This window comes from Acanthisitta chloris, unplaced genomic scaffold (assembly GCF_000695815.1).
Source record: "Acanthisitta chloris isolate BGI_N310 unplaced genomic scaffold, ASM69581v1 scaffold6286, whole genome shotgun sequence".
In the NCBI taxonomy this organism is placed as follows: Eukaryota; Metazoa; Chordata; class Aves; order Passeriformes; family Acanthisittidae; genus Acanthisitta; species Acanthisitta chloris.
This window is the reverse complement of record NW_008679764.1, coordinates 71,905-88,015: the sequence shown is the minus strand read 5'-3', so window position 1 is coordinate 88,015 and position 16,111 is coordinate 71,905. Positions and strand designations below refer to the sequence as shown.

General features: G+C 42.0%; 1 protein-coding gene across 1 annotated transcript in view; it reads right to left on the bottom strand.

Annotated features, from left to right (window-relative positions):
• Positions 1 to 16,111, bottom strand: part of EPHA4 (EPH receptor A4) — a 103,109-nt gene that overhangs the window by 15,446 nt on the left and 71,552 nt on the right. Inside the window, exons 5-10 of the mRNA XM_009077442.1 lie at positions 10,139 to 10,263; positions 8,812 to 8,971; positions 7,674 to 7,785; positions 2,476 to 2,534; positions 1,579 to 1,692; positions 1,213 to 1,398 (exon numbers count right to left, since the gene is read on the bottom strand). Of these exons, the coding sequence (XP_009075690.1) occupies positions 1,213 to 1,398; positions 1,579 to 1,692; positions 2,476 to 2,534; positions 7,674 to 7,785; positions 8,812 to 8,971; positions 10,139 to 10,263 (756 nt within the window). The remainder of the gene's footprint in view (positions 1 to 1,212; positions 1,399 to 1,578; positions 1,693 to 2,475; positions 2,535 to 7,673; positions 7,786 to 8,811; positions 8,972 to 10,138; positions 10,264 to 16,111) is intronic.

The following is a 16,111-nucleotide window of genomic DNA, read 5'->3' as shown; positions in this document are numbered from 1 at the left end:
ACAAGCAAACAGCCACGCACTGTATGAGGCATTTTCAACAACTGAGAGAAGGCAGACTAGGAGACAGCAACACAAATGAGAAAGGGTAAGATATGCAGAAACACAAGGGGCAGAGTAAATATCCAGCTCTCACTAGCATTCAAGAAGGACAGGGTTTTACCGTTATATTGATGGCTTTGACAACCCTCTATGAGAGAGACTGCTCTTCTAGTAATATTTTACATTTCAACTTTTCATCCATCCCTAATTTTAATTCAACGCACCATTAATACCCTGCGTTCATGCTCATCATGCACACTATCAGCTGCAGAAGGCAAGCTTCACAAATTCCACTCTTTGACAGCAGCTCACAAGATCACTGTCTGCTTTCTTTGCTACCCTGAGCATGAGCCCCAAGCCCCAAAGGGTCTTTTAGGATCAGCAATCAGTGCCTTGGCTTTGCCAACATGCTACCCACGGCAGTCAGAGTCAGGACAATAACTACATCATCAGAGTGGCACTTTATCAAGTCAGACCCAAGCACAGCTGTCTCACAGGTGTATTTTCAGCTCTAGCCTACAGACAGCATCCAGCGAGCACTGTCACTCTCTTTCCAAGGCACAGTGAATGATAACAGACTTTAAAAAAACCCAACCCAAGCAAACAAAAAGATCAGCCAGGTAAATTCTGCAGAGCGAAACTATCACACCTGTAAATCAGAGAAAACAAAGAAGCAAGTTTCACACTAAAATAGCCTACTTCATTTCAGAGGCTTGCTCCTTACATCTGTGCTTTGTACCTTAAACATATGACTGTGGAGTTTTGTTTTGGTATTTTTCCCCCAACCATTTTGAATTCTTTGCTCACCATCTGCTTTTGCCTATCCTGTAACAATCAGCTCAGTCTAGCAAAGATGTTAAAGATGCCTGCTTGGCATAGCAAGAAGGGGGGAAAAAAAGGCAACCCCTGCAGTATTAATTCCCCCTACAAAATCTTGTACAAGCTGCCTACAGATAGAGTATCAGTTGAAACCATAAACCCATTTATAGCTGACAACAAGATTAATGACCTGTTCTGCACTGATTTCCTCCTATTAGCTATCAGTGGATCTGTTCCATCTGTCATTTCAAGGCAAAGAGGGTAAAAAGAAAAAACCCAACCAGCACACACCACCACAGACTTAATTTCTCCGTGACTTCCAAATTGGACTTGTCATGAAAATTACCTACTTACATTTAGTCACTACACCTTCCAAGTGGATGATATTGGGGTGGTCGAATTGTCCCATGATGCTGGCCTCACTCAGGAAGTCTCGCCTTTGTTTATCAGTGTAACCAGCTTTTAGAGTCTTGATAGCAACACAGATCTCTCTTTTTCCTGGTACTTTGAGACGTCCACTGCATACTTCACCAAACTCCCCTAAAGGAAAAAGGCACAAGAATCCACAGTCACAAACATGAAGCATGCACTTGTGTTGTCTAACTGCTATGTCAGTACATTTGGGGGAACTGTCATACAAAAATCATAGGATCATGTTTCCTAAAAGACAATTTAGAAGTATATTTACAGAAAAAAATATGCAAAAGTTCTGGCACTTACCCACACCAATAACTTTTTCAATCTTTATGCAGGAGGCATCAATTTCTTTGGCAAATTCCCTCACAGCTTGGTTTGGATCCTCGTATGTAAAAGGATCCACATATGTTCTAACACCTGCAAGGCAGAAATGTTTTATTTGAAGTCACTGATCTACATGCTGCTGAACACAGAACATATGAGATTGAAGCCTTAATGATATACAACAGCAAAGAGAGTGTACAATAAAAATGTACTGCAAGCCAGGAATGACTGATGAAGGAAGGAAGGACTTAATGTATTTTTCCCCCAGTGCAATATTTTTAAATGTAAACATTTAATATTGCCTAATATTGATGCAAGCAATCAAGCTTTTGCCAATTAATGAGCTTCACAAAGCACTGCATCACTACCAGGCCAACAGCCTGTCCATGGACCTGTGAGTCTAAAACACATCCCATTCTCCCTATGGGAGCCAGGAAATTCTGAGCTCAGGTCCTGGGTTTGGTACATGGATGACCAAGACGGAAGGAACAATAGGATTCAGTGCTGGAAAACGGGTAGGAAAGTTTACATTCCCTTTCATGCAAGATTGCCTCTGGCCCATTCAGAAACTGCTTTAGCAGGATATTCTGGGGAAACATCCTGCCTAGATATCAGTGGCCAAGAAGAGGTGTCTTTCAGTGGCAAGAAACAATGGGAAAATTTGACAAACCTTTCTCCTGTCTGTACCCTCAAAACCTTTTACCCAGATACTTCTAATTATCCTGGTACTAGAGCAAATACTTTGGAGAAAGGATATGTCTAAGAGAGCAAAACAGAAGCAGATTTGAGGAATGTGATCCCTTATTTCCCAATCATCAGAACATGGGACGTGTTTCACAATCCATATCAAAGCCCCCAAGCACCACGGCCTTTTACCTTGGTTTAAATGTTTCTCCTCATCTGCCTCTTGCTTAGCTTTACTGTACTTACTGCGCCTGTCAGAACAAAACAGAGCATTAGAGTTCAACGTAAGTATCTTACTCGGAGACAAGCTCAGTTGTCCTGACCTGCTGAGACTTGAGCTGCTGGCACCTGCAGCTCCCCTGCCACAGCCCATGACACAACACACACCAGCAGGGCAAGAGCCTCCTCTCCTCACACTGCTCTGAGTGTTATTGGCATCATCCGGGGAAACACAAATCTATTTGCATCTCAGCATTTAAAGAAAGAAAAGAACGTTTGTGTTTCAGCTACTTTTTCTTCAAACATACATTTGCAATTGAAGGGCAAAATTGCCTTTCAAGCCCTACCACAGAGGGATTTAAATGCTACAAGAGAGGTGTTTTGGTAGATTGATTTTCAAATGTAATTAGGCAAATGCCAATATCAATACACTTATTTAACTGCAAATTTAAACTCGAAACAAGTCTCTTAACACAGAAATCAGGACCTCAGCTAAAAAAATCCCAAACAACACACCAACTCAGACCATCTAAAATGCAGATCCCAAGGATTTTGTTTATTCGCTTAATCACTGTATAATTGAAGAGGCTGAAAAACTCCTGATGGCAGAGCTCCCCTACTAACCCTCTGAGCTGGAGACAATAATGTAGTATGTTAATTCTATAGATTACTACTTCTACACCTACACCCATGATATTGTATCTAGTTATGTATTTCATTAGTTCAGATTTAAACTTCAATGGATAAGTAGCATTAAGAGAAGTTAATACAAGAGGTTAGTCTGTTAGGAAGGATAATGCAGAGTCGGCACAGCCAAATGTGTAGAGGTTTGAAGTTCCCCAGCATCTAATGGGATGTAGATATAGAGATTTGATTTGGGGTTTCACCCATCCATCACTGAATGTTCAGAACCAAGCATAAGAACAGACACTGCTGAAGAGAAGGGCTTACTGTTGCTTATTCTCCTACAGAAGTCCACATCTCCCAGTGTGTCAGACTCAGGTTAGCTAACTGGCAAGAGTTAGGAGTGGAGAGAAGAAGAGGGAAGGCAGAAGGAGAAACCAAGCCTGGAGAACAAGAGGCAAGACCACCACTGCCTGCAACATGCAACCTGCTGCCTGGAGTGGGGCAGATGGCCAGGCCTGCTAGGTACGCAGGGAGGAGACTGGGTTAAAAGGCTTAAAATAGTGAATAAGGTGAGGAAAAGAATGGGAGCAGGTGAGACAAAGACCTATCAGATATGAGTCAAAAGGGGTCAAAAACCGCACAGATAGCAGGAAGAACACATGACTGAGAGCCTTGCTTGCAGCAAATTATCATAAGTCTCACCCTCCCATCAGCAAAACTCTTCTGCCCCTTAGCAAAAGGCATCTCACTTCCCACTCTGTGCCTGTCCTGCAAGGAATGGGAGCTTCCCATCACTGTCAGCTGGGAGACCAACTCCCAGCCTTTTGTTTAGTGCTGAGTGTTAAACACACTATGTCAATAAAAAAGAAATATAAATTAACCATGAAACAGAAGGAAAAGAAATCCTGTTTGACATGTGAAGACTACCTGATCTTTGAACCAAGCCTCACAGCTCCCAGCATCAACAGGACTTGTGTTCAGACAGAAAAAGCAGGTACACATCCAGCCCTAAACCACAGGGAGCTTCTTTTCTTGATGAAAATCTTTTAAATGCAAATGGCTCCAAATCACAAGAGCAGCATTATGAAAAAGCACACTGGACCCAAACTGAGTAAGAAAGGAGAGGCAGCACAAATCTCACCCGGTGCCACATGGGACCAGGTCAGTTAAGGGGACTGCAGAGGTTGTTTCAGGTATTATACAACTTCTCTCAGAAGTGAGAAAAAAAAAGGGAAAAAAAAAGATTCTGCATTTTAAATAGGACCCTTCAAATTCATTTTATTAATGTTCAGGCACAGATGGGAAATAAGAAACACAAAACAGGCTTTGCATTAAAGCATTTTAAGTATAAAAAAATGCTCTTTATCTTATTTTTAAAAAGTACAAGAACTCTAACAACAGATTAAAAAATAACCTTCCCCCACTAAAACCCAAAGACATTCAAAAAGCAATGGGAAACAAAGGGATTACTGTTCAAGCAATATAATTGCAGCTTATTAAGTTAAAATAATACCTTCAAAACTAACTATCTACTTCCACTTCTGCCTGTGTCACCTGTTGACCTCTCCTGCCTGGCTTTGGGCAGGACACTCCTGTTGTGCCATTGTCCTCGAGAGCAGCCCAGGAGCTCTGCACCATGGGGCACACAGGGGCTGGGGCTGCCTCTGGGGCAGCTCACCTGAGTGGCAGAAGGGATCCTTTGTCCCAGATTTGAGCCCTGTAATTACAGGGATTTGGGTGGTGGTGATTAAATAGCCAGCATTCAGCAAAAGAACACAGAAGCTTTCAGAAACTGCAGGGGTCAGAGACACAGGCACATCTACAGGTGGGGGCTGGTGATGAAGAGGAGGTAACAACAGAGGGTATTAGCACGCACTGAGGTGAATCAGCATGGACCTGGCGCCACGTCGCTGCTTCCAGCTCCTCCTCCCCACACAAGAGAGGGGCTGGGGGTACCCAGGCACCAGGCTGGTGGAGCACCTACTGCAACCCCACCAGCAAAAGGTGGGCAAATGCATTCAGGTGTTGACAGAGCAAGGAGCAATCAATGAGTTGGAAGAATTTCTGACAGAAACTTTCAGATGACCAGAGGATTCTGTAGGACCATCTTACTCCATCAAAGCCCTTTTAAAAAGTGTCTCTTTCTGTTCTACACTTTATCGAGTCCTTTACAACTCTATTCGAGATATTGTAATTTCCCTCAGCATTCATGCAGAGCAGGGTTTAGAAACACCCATACTACCTCCTGCATGCTGCTCTGTGGATGTGCCCATCTAAACCCCTGGAAACTCAAACGAACATTAGGCACATTAGTTCTCACGTTAACACAAACACTGTGGTCACAGGGCAGAACCAAACAGCTTGAGCTGCCTGAAGGCAAAGTCCTTTGACAAATTCTGCTCTAAAGATGAATTTTGGGATTCGAACAATGTCTTGAAAAGATGTCATGCTAAATTACTAGTAATAACCTACTGTTCAGAAGTGGGCACCTACAGCATATGCCCAGTTCCCACATTTGGCTCATGGATGCAGAGACCATGTCTGCAGGCCAAAACATGGGTTTGATTGTACAAATATGACTTTTAGGTCATGGCTACATTACAAAACCTTCTCATGAGGACTGTATGGACAGAAAAGCTTTTTCTCATCTGAAGTAATTTTGGAACAAAGTATAATTATTTTGCTATTAACTTCTGCTGGCGTAGGAACATCACGAGGTATCCCCAAAGCCCACACCTCTCAATGACACTGGTACAGTGGTTAAAATCATCAGACTAACAGTGAATATTAAAGTAGATTCTGTTTGTTGAGAGCTACTTCCAGCTACTGGCGACCTGTGTATTGAGGAGGGCTGTTAATTAGCAAGGCACCATACACTAGTATGCACAGAGCAGTTTCACTGTCCTAGTATTTCATTCATCTTGCTATGCCTTTCCCGTTCCACGGCCTCTCCGAGAGCTATGAGTGCAGAGCCATCGGACATCTCTGAGCCCATGGCCACCAGGATGCTTTTATCTCCACTGCCACCAGTGCTTGGACCAGCCTTTTGTCCTGACTGCTCACCTGCTCTTCGCTGTGCCATTGTCTGAGTTGCACACTCACGGGCAGAGATAACTGAGCAGACAGCCCGAGTGGTGACCAGACCTGTCTGAGAGCACAGTCACATCAGTGGCTCTGTCAGCTACCTGGCTCCAGGCAGCCCTTCCTCTGACAGCTTTATGGCCGATACTAACGAGAATCAATACGAGGGCAAGGGGCTGACAGTTCATTTTCTAAAGAGTGATCCATTGAGGGCCAATCACCAAACAGTGTTTATCAGCCTTGGGAAGCGATGTTTTTTTACAGGGGGAGGAGGGGAAGGAATCATCTCAAAGCAGGTCGACAGGCTCAATTCTCCAAGGTGGCGACTCATAATTAGAAATCCAATGTATCCTGCTATCAATCCTGCCTTAAATAATAAAGTGATCAATAGAAGCGGAGAGGACATTAAGCCATCAAGCCCAGTGATGCTATTTTCTGTTGCAATGGCTTTTAATAAACTTGTCTCTCTGCAACACTTTTTCATATGTTCTGCTCTTCTTTCTTATTGCCAGCATGGAGGCTTTGAGTTGAACACCCACAGAAACCTACCATAATGCATGTCTACCTTCCAGATATTACAATCATAGTGATTTAACTGCTCTTTAGGACAATTTAAAGTAAGAGAGCAAATCAAGAGGAATTTGTGCACATTTACAGCTGATGCCATTAAACTGACCAACAGAGACTGACAAAATGTGCATCCCTCAGATCCCAGGCTTCAGATACAGTAATGACACATGCAGCTCTATCTCAAAATTACACTGAAGCAAGATCATGCTGATCTTTTTAAATGAGACTGAACACAAAGATGAAGACAGAAACACTCACACACTGTTTCTGCTACACTGTCCTCCTACTCACAGGTTCCTGACGCCTGGGTTGAATTTGGGAGAATGAACAAGTCCTTGGGAGGAGATTATGGTGCTGCTTTGATGAAATAATGATCGATCCAGCCTGCTGTGTTACTGCACATGATGCTGAATGACTGTGGCTTCCATTTTACAGTCATAGCCACTCACACTGGAAGGACTAACCCAACAGACTAATGCAGACTCGTACAGACTAACACACAGATCACAAGCATAGCAGCCTGATGGCTTACCTCACAACAGTGCCGTTATTTATTCCCTGTCTATCAGGAGTCAGTCCAAGAAAATCTACTGTACCCATACCCATTAAACTTAACTTCAGATTACACTAGCCACAAATCTCTAGCTGGCTTGCTTCTCAATGCCAGTTATTGGAATCAGCTTTGCATTTGAAGGGCAAATAGAGCTGGAACTATTGCCATTACATCACATGCTGCTTGGTACTAATGTTGAGAAGATCAAAGCTACATGGGAGAAGGCTTGTAATGCAAATGTACTGTTTATGATGCTAATCAAAGAATTTAGCTTTGTTTGGAGGAGACAAAAAGCTCCCTGATGAAAGAGAGAGAGGGAGAGAGAAGCTTAAGTTCTTACCTCCTGCTGATGACAAAGGCTGCAATGAGAATGACCACAAGAACAACACTGCCAGCCACTGAAACAAGAAGCACCGTGGGATTGGTACCATCGCCAATGATGGGGGAAGGAACTGAAAACAGAAGAGGGAGCATTAGTGTTAGACACCCTCAAAAAATCAACATAGGTAGCACTCAGTGAGCTTTCTGGCTTGTGAAGGCAGTTTAGAGTAGCACTCAAATCTACTTTCAGGCCTTTATTATATAGTAATTTGACACAATTTTCCAACAGGACACTAACGAGCTGAAGACGTGATGTTTGATAATGATTTGGGGAACTTCAGTTCACTGGAAACAAGGACTGCCTCTTCTTCTCCCCTTCAGTGCTGCTCAGAGGGTACAATGGCTAAATTTTTTTGCTCTTCTAATGGTTTTCCACACTTCTTTCCTCCTCCTTTTTCTCTCAGTGGGCCCAGATGATCATTCCCGAACTGACATAAAGAGAGTAAGTTATTTAAAAGTGTCTTCCCTCTTTCCTGCTGTATTGATCACTTTCAGTTGTTAACATCCTGAAGGATGTTGCTTTAACTTAAGCAGACCTGTATGTCCAAAATAAAACAGGCTTGGCCACATTGCCTTCCTGCCACCAAAAAGCAAACATTATGAGGGCTAAGTTTGCATGTTTCCTTGAGCAAAGTGAAAAGCTTTATTGACAATGTAATTTGAACATTCTTGTCTTTATGTGATTGTCTAAGGAAAAGTGCAAATATGTGAGCTGATGTAGGGTACCTAAATGATCTGTGTCAATGCCTTGAAACGGGGAGTAACAGGGCTCTGTTCTCTTGGAAATTAGATTTTCCAGAACTGTGCAAACACCTACATTTTCAGGAAACAAAATTTCTCAAGCATCAAAGGCTTCCATGTGTTTATAGGTGCATGTTTCCTTATGCCACACTGAAGTATTTTCACTTCTAAAATCCAAATAGATGTCTTGGGCCAGATTCATGGCATCACTAACAGTTGTGTGGCCACAGAAGAACATTTTCTCAGAACAGACACACCACAGTCCAAGAATCCAATGGGAAACTCCCAACACACAGCTCAGATATATTCACACTCTTTGCTTGAGGAAAAGCAGAATTCAGTAGGCAAGTCATTACCTGTGTTAGTTGTGAACTCAAATGGTCCACTGAAGTCTCCATATCCTGCTGCTGTCCTGGCCCTCACATGAAACACATAGGAAGTGAGAGGGTTCAAGCCTTTGATGTCAGTATTCCTCGAGGCTGTCTTCACAATGCGATAGCTGCGCTCGTTTTGGTCCTAACAATAAGAGAACACAGTGGTGACCTGAGTAAAAATGCCTCACTGCACCATGAACCGTGGAACCTCGCTTCCTTGCCAAAACTGTCATGATGAAAAAACATGAGTAACAACGGAGGAATTCTCAAAATACATCCTAAGGGCTCCTGCTGTTGGCCTTGCTCAATACTCCTAGCACTGCGTGCTGCACGGAGCTCTAAGCAAGCCAAAAAAGGATGAGGCAGTAGGTGTGATGCTCATATATCACTGATTATTTAAGAAATCACACAATGAAAACCTATGGAAAACAGCCAAGTGTTCAAATAGGATCCTCTTGATGAACAAGCACATTTTACTCACACATGCTGGCACTTTCTTCCTACCAGCCAGAAGCCATAAAAAAGCGATTAAAATATTTTAAGAAAGAAAAGACCTGGAAAATGTCTTCCAGAAAGTCTAGTCTTATAATTTTTTCTATTTCTGGCTGGAAAATCCATCAAAAAATGTAATAATCCAGCTTCCCTGCAAATCAGATGTATTTTGCTGTATGTGTTAGGAAAACAAGTAAGTGATTATAAAAAAAAAGTTAGAAGCATGCATGTGAGAGAGAGCACACAAGCAGGAGCAGGTAATTGTTCATTTTTTGCAGAGACCCTTCAAAGAAAATAGTGCTTTTCATAATTCCATACTTGAGAAATTATTTGAAGGACTAACATCTCCCTCTAACTTAGAAAGTATGAAGAATGTCATTTTCTTTCCTTATTCTCTATTAAAAGGCAGCCAGTCTACCCCATCGCTCTAGCAGAAGCTATCGGCAAACAGATCTTATTATTATGACTCTGCTATATACTCCATTATTATACTTCTGTCTATGAAGTAAAGCTAATGTCTCACTTCTGCCCGACATTATTGATTCTCATTATAAATATGCTTGCTGCAAAAGCTCAGCTCCTAGGTAGGAAAAAATAACAAACCAAACTCCTACCATAGAGCTGGAACAGCCTATGAGTCTTATTCTTTCAAGCAACCATTCAAGTGCATGAAATCCTTAATTGGATTTTATTAAACTGAATCTATTTGGTTTCAAATGAAGGAATCCTATCTGGAAATAAACTGCAACAGAATGAAGTCAAAAGCTCTGCTCAAACCACAAGGGAACTCTTTGCTTGTCCATTTTTGAACAGTTACCTTTTCATAGTACTTGACTTCATACTCCAGGATGACTCCGTTTGGCCTGTCAGGTTCCAGCCAAGCTAAGGCAACACTGTGCCTTGTTATCTCTTTAGCCTGGATCAATGCAATTGGGGACGGAGCTGGCAGGAGGAAAAAAAAAAAAAGGCAATAATTTAGTTTTAATGAGGAATACATTTTTAATTGCAACTTTCACAACACTAGCACTTTCAGAAAATGTGTTTTTCTTGTGGGGGTGGAGGGAATTGGAAGCATTAAGTATTTTTCCTATCTTCTCTAATAAAACTAGATTTAATCATCTCTAATAAAGATCAGTTTTGGTTTCTGGATAATACTAGATAGGTGAGTTTTTAAGTAACAGTGCAGTTGTCTAAACATAGCAATGTTCATGATGTCCAGGTACAAAACCTCTGTAAGAAATTAATTTACTAAAAGCATCTGCCTTCTTTTTGTCCTTTGTCAGGCACAGTGCATAAAGTTGTACTTTTGTTTTGGTCCGCAGTGATTCTCTTCTTCCACCTCCTAAAATTAAGTGATGTTATTTACTTTACAGGAGCTATGAAATTCCTGAGGTTCCAATCTGGTTTTCTCTAAAGCTGAGAAAATATTGCCAGTGAATTAAGTAAGACCAGAATAAAGCTGAACACATATGAATTTGGACCCTCCCATTAAAACCAGGAAACTTGTATTACAAGACTCTGAGCCAATTTGTGCCTCTTAACTCACTCTGCTTACGCCCGCATCTGTGAGCAGTCCCTGGAGAATGGGGAAGCTCAGCACCCAAGGGCCAGATTCTGGCTTTGGTTGCTCCTTCCCAGCCAAAAGATAGAGACTGAGCCATTGTGTACCAAACTGGCATCATCTGACCCTGTCCCATGTGGGCTGCATTGATGTGATGAATAGAAAAAGAAGGATTGCACAGCCAAGGGTAAGGGCTGTGGGATTTTTGGAAAAACTCTACCTAGCAACAAGCTAAACTCCAAGATCCTTTAAACTGTATCTGTGTCAGTAATAAGGGCTGCAACGAAGGAGATAATGGAAAACATCTCTTTGTGCACCCTGCACTGTCTATAGAGCCCCTGCTAATGCTGAAGTTCAGGTTTCTGACTGGCTGAAGGACAATGCCTTCTTGCTTTGCCTGTGATAGCAGCAGATTCATGGCTGTGCTGGGGAATGGGTTTTCTGAGGATTTATGAACCCGGCTGCCCCTCTCTTGCTGTTGTGTTGCTGTGTGGTCACGTCTCTAGCCAGCTGTTATCAAGCTCTTTTGATGCTGACAATAGCTGGAATAAATGGCAGAGTCTCCGGGGATAAAAAGGGACATTCATGAAATTTTTAATCTTATCTAACAAAGCTGTCCTGTATAACCAGAGATTAGAGGTCTTCCTAAATCGAATATATTTCTTCTTTTGTCCCCTGACACTGTAACCATGTTGCTCTTTTTTTCCCCTTTCCCTTTCTTTTTGTTTCTTTTTCTACCCTTAACTTTGGGATGACGATCCATGAAAACGTTAGAGAGTAAAAAGTATCCTTGAAGCAGGTATCCTTGAAAACTACCAAGAAAGACAAATAAATAAAACACTCACCATAAATGAAAGGAAAATTGAATGTTGAAAGCCTCAAACCTACTTGACCATATCAGACAGTTCTGATGGAAGTGAAAATAACCAGTAGACGCTGCACAGTCACAAAAGGGTGTCTCCTCTTGATGTGAAACCATCAGGGAGCTGCTTCCCGATTTACTATTTGACAGTTTGGCATCTCTGTTAGAAATGCCTCCAGAACCTTTATCTCTTTTTCCTTGCCTGTCTCTCACATGCAAAGGCAAATACCGAATGACAGAGGAGACTATAAACAGAGCCAACCGGGAGGATCCAGGTGTGCTCCATCAAATTATATCTGTGGCATGACTGAGAACCTGCTTAATAACCTCACAGTTCCTCAACAGAGAATCAGACCTTTTTTCCTTCCCCTCTGCAGTAAGAATACTGCTCAGCTAATAAATTAGAAATCAGATTTGCTACCCTAAAACACACACGTGCACACCATTACTGATAAACCAAGTGGAGAGAAATCTGCTTAGTTAATTGGTGCCTCGTGCAGGGCAGACAGGCAATTCCTTTTACTAAGACATTGTCACTTATGCTGGTCTGACACAGGAATTGTAAAGAGAAAGTTCAGTTTATTTCCGTTATCCTCTCTTTAACCTCCTTGGTTTCCCATTTCATTTCTGCAGGCATCTATATTGGAATTTAGTGAGTCCTTCAACATTGGGCTGGTAAGTGCTGTATGAAAACACATTTCTTCTGTCGTAAAATGGCCATTTGCAGCAGAAGAATTTATATTAACTAACCCTCCCTGTGAAAGATGCTTAGCTCTATACAGCTTAACAAGTGCTTTCTCATGTCTCTCAAAAATGAACAGCTGATCTGAAGCACTAGACAATCCTGGAATAAACAAGTTCTTGGCCTTGAGGACACAAAGAAGACTCATATGTCAATTCCTTTGTTACTCCTTACAATTTTAAGAATGGCCCTATTTTTTATTTTCCTGCCCCTTATATGCAAGTTCACCCTCCTTAACTTTTAGTCTTTTCTTTTGTTCTGTATTCTGCAGATGAGCAATTTGTTTCTGAGTTTGTTTTTACTGTACATCCTGCCTCTCCATATGCTGTACAGAAATCCTAAGAATGCCTAAGTTAACTACAGGAGGAAGTACCAGAATTGCAAGAGGCTGTCCAGGAGCTGTCTGACATCTCTGCAACACAGGTCTAAAATGGTCTATGCAACAGGATGGTGATCTGCAACTCTGAGAACCCTGAGGAACTAGGCCCAGTACCCACAGGGATTACTACAGTTATCCCACTGCATTGATAAAATCCTCAGTTAACCATTCCATTTTATTTCTGTAAACAGCCCTACAAATCTGGCCTGTGCAGTTGGAAGACTGGACTTCTGGAAGAACAATGGGTCTGCATCTCCTTGCACATATATTACCAAGAGGGCATAAGAGTCTGGTCAGCAGAGTCCACAACAAGCAGAACATCACCACTGCCAGCTCATTTTGGCACTCCAGGCAGCAGTCACGGCCTTCTGAGTTAGTTTCAGCAAAATATTTGCATTATTTGTTCTTCTCCCTTTTGCCTTTAAATTGCCTCTTAGGGATGATGTGAAGATAAACATGTAACAGGTTGTAAACTGATGCTTTGATCGTGAGCAGAATAAAAGACAGAATCCTCTCTCGTATGTGCGTGGGCTAACTGTTCATTAGATACACACATTCCTACACAAACACATTGAGGACAGCTTGACCAGAAAGAACAATGTGCACAACTAAGATGCTTGCAATAAGATCTCATAATACCAATGGAAGGGATTGGGAGATCACTTCTTCTTTCACTTTTTGCACTTTCCTCCACCCTACTCCCTGATGCTTGGAAAGGAGCACTAAGCAACCACTGTGTTTCTCAATCATCACTGCTTACAATAGCAACTTTCTGCCACATATGCACAGCCTGCACATACCAAGCACCAATTCTACCAGAACAGCCCATTTCACACAATGACGAGGTATTTTGGTGTCTAAAAAGGGGTCCCCCTTGAACAAAAGCACCAAGTGTAACTTTCCTGAGTTCAAAGCTCAGCAGCTCCTCTCCCTTAAAACCCCCACTCCCTACCGATGTGAATGTTGCAATTTTCTTTCATCTACTTCCTCAATAACCTGCCATTAAACACCTACTAGTAGTTTTATTACCTCAGTTCTGAGCTTACGGCCTACAGAGAGAGAAAGAGCACAGATGTACTACAAAAACTTCACCCAAATGCCATAAAGCCATATCCCAAGGCTAGTGAGTGCTGAATTCTAACAGTTTTGAGGCACTTTAAAGGATGGCAGAAGCAGAGTGTCAGTTTTTCATTACTGGTTCAAATTAGAAGGGAGGGAGAGAAAAAAAAAACAACCCAGGAAATAAATAGATGCGATAAAGTCTCTGGCATGTAGGCATCCAAGACTGAAAATAGCCCTTTATAAAACTACAACACTTGAGTACTCAGATATCAAAGATACACAATGCCCAGTGTTTTATTGAAGATGCCTTCTTACCCACAGCAGGGTTTACTTTCCACTCCTCATGATTTGAATTTAAATGGATCGTGTTTACTCAAGGGGTCTTTCACTGACTGAAAAATATACCCACAGTTTGTACATTATCTCAGCTAAATTCAAATAACATATTTAAATTTAATTACTTGAAGCTTAGGGGTTTTCATGCTTTTCTTTATTCCCTCAATTGCACACAACACTTATTTGTTCTTATCAATGGCTATGCGCTTTGTCAAGCATCAAAATTAAATGCTTGAAAGCACTAATGATGTTACTGTGATTAAGGGTTTTTACCTTCCAGGGTAGATACTAAAAGCTTGCTCCAATATTAATTACTAGAAAAAAAAAATTCTGAGAACCTAACACTGAAGAAAAGTCCTCTTGGAAATCAAAACAAGACAATAAAAGATCTTCCATTAAAAGATCTTATCTTGATTAGGACACAACACATATAAGGGAACCTGGCACATTTCATTCAGGTTTTGTCTTTGACTACTTACCTTGTAACACTATGGGGGTTTACATGGGATTTTGTAAATTATAGTAGTAAATAATCTCACAGCAGGAAAAGGATATACAACAGAGAAAATCAAATATGGTTTTAATCATTTCTAAAGGCAACATTCTCTGGGCCAGATTCTGATAGTTTTATTCATGTAATAGAGCAACTTAATCTACTAGCTGCCACACTGACTTCAAATCAAGGGAAGTGAGAAGCATCCAGCCTTGTTTAGTATATATCTAACAGGACAAATTTAAAAGAAGGCACCTCTCTTTCACAGAATCTGTTAAGGTTGGAAGGGACCTCTGGAGATCCTCTAGTCCAACCTCCCTGCCAAGGCAGGGTCACCTAGAGCAGGTTACACAGGAATGTATCCAGGTGGGTTTTAATGTCCCCAGAGAGGGAGAATCCACAACCTCCCTGGGCAACCTGTTCCAGTGCTTCATAACCCTCAATGTAAGGAAGTTCTTCCTCATGTTGAGATGGAACTTCTTGTGATTTAGTTTGTAGCCACTGTTCCTCATCCTGTCTCAAGGCACCACTGAAAAGACCCTGGCACCATCCTGTTGACACATCTTTGTGATGTATGTACTGATGAGATCCCCTCTGTCCTCTCTTCTCTATACTAAGCAGGCCCAGCTCCCACAGTCTCTCCTCATAAGAGAGATGCTCTGGATCCTCCACCATCTTTTTATCTCTCCACTATACCCTCTCCAGTAGCTCCTTATCTTTCCTGTACTGAGAAGCCAGAACTGGACACAGTATTCCAGAAGTGGCCTTACTAGGCCCCAGCAGAGGGGAAACATCATGTCCCTTGACCTGCTGGACACACTCTTCCTGGTGCACCCCAGGATACCATTTGCCCCCCTGGCTGCAAGAGTACACAGTCAGCTCATAGTCAACTTGTGATCCACCAAGACTCCCAAGGTCCTTCTTGGCAGAGATGGATTTCCTAAAATATGTTCAGTTCTGCTTCCCAATGTCCCTTGGGCCTTTTACCCACTCCTGTCTCCTGTATAGGCAGAAATGCTCCAGTGTCTAAGTAATACAACCCCTGTGCTCTGAGTACTCCTGAGAAGTGGCTTTGCAAACAAAGGAGAATGTATTTTAGCATGGCCGCATTTCCAAACATGTGCAAAGCACATGTGTAAGCCATGTATGTACATCAGGATAAGTACATGAAAGGCTTTGCACATGTGAACCGACGTGCACACACAGATTAGATGTCTGTGCACATCTGAAGAACTGAGCTGGAGTTTTCATTCCCATTTTTCTTTGCCTGTATGACAGCTCCGCCTCTCTCCAAGGGACCTGCCAGAGTCCATGGGCTGGATGTGCATTTTGAAAACTAACCACATGCATATTTT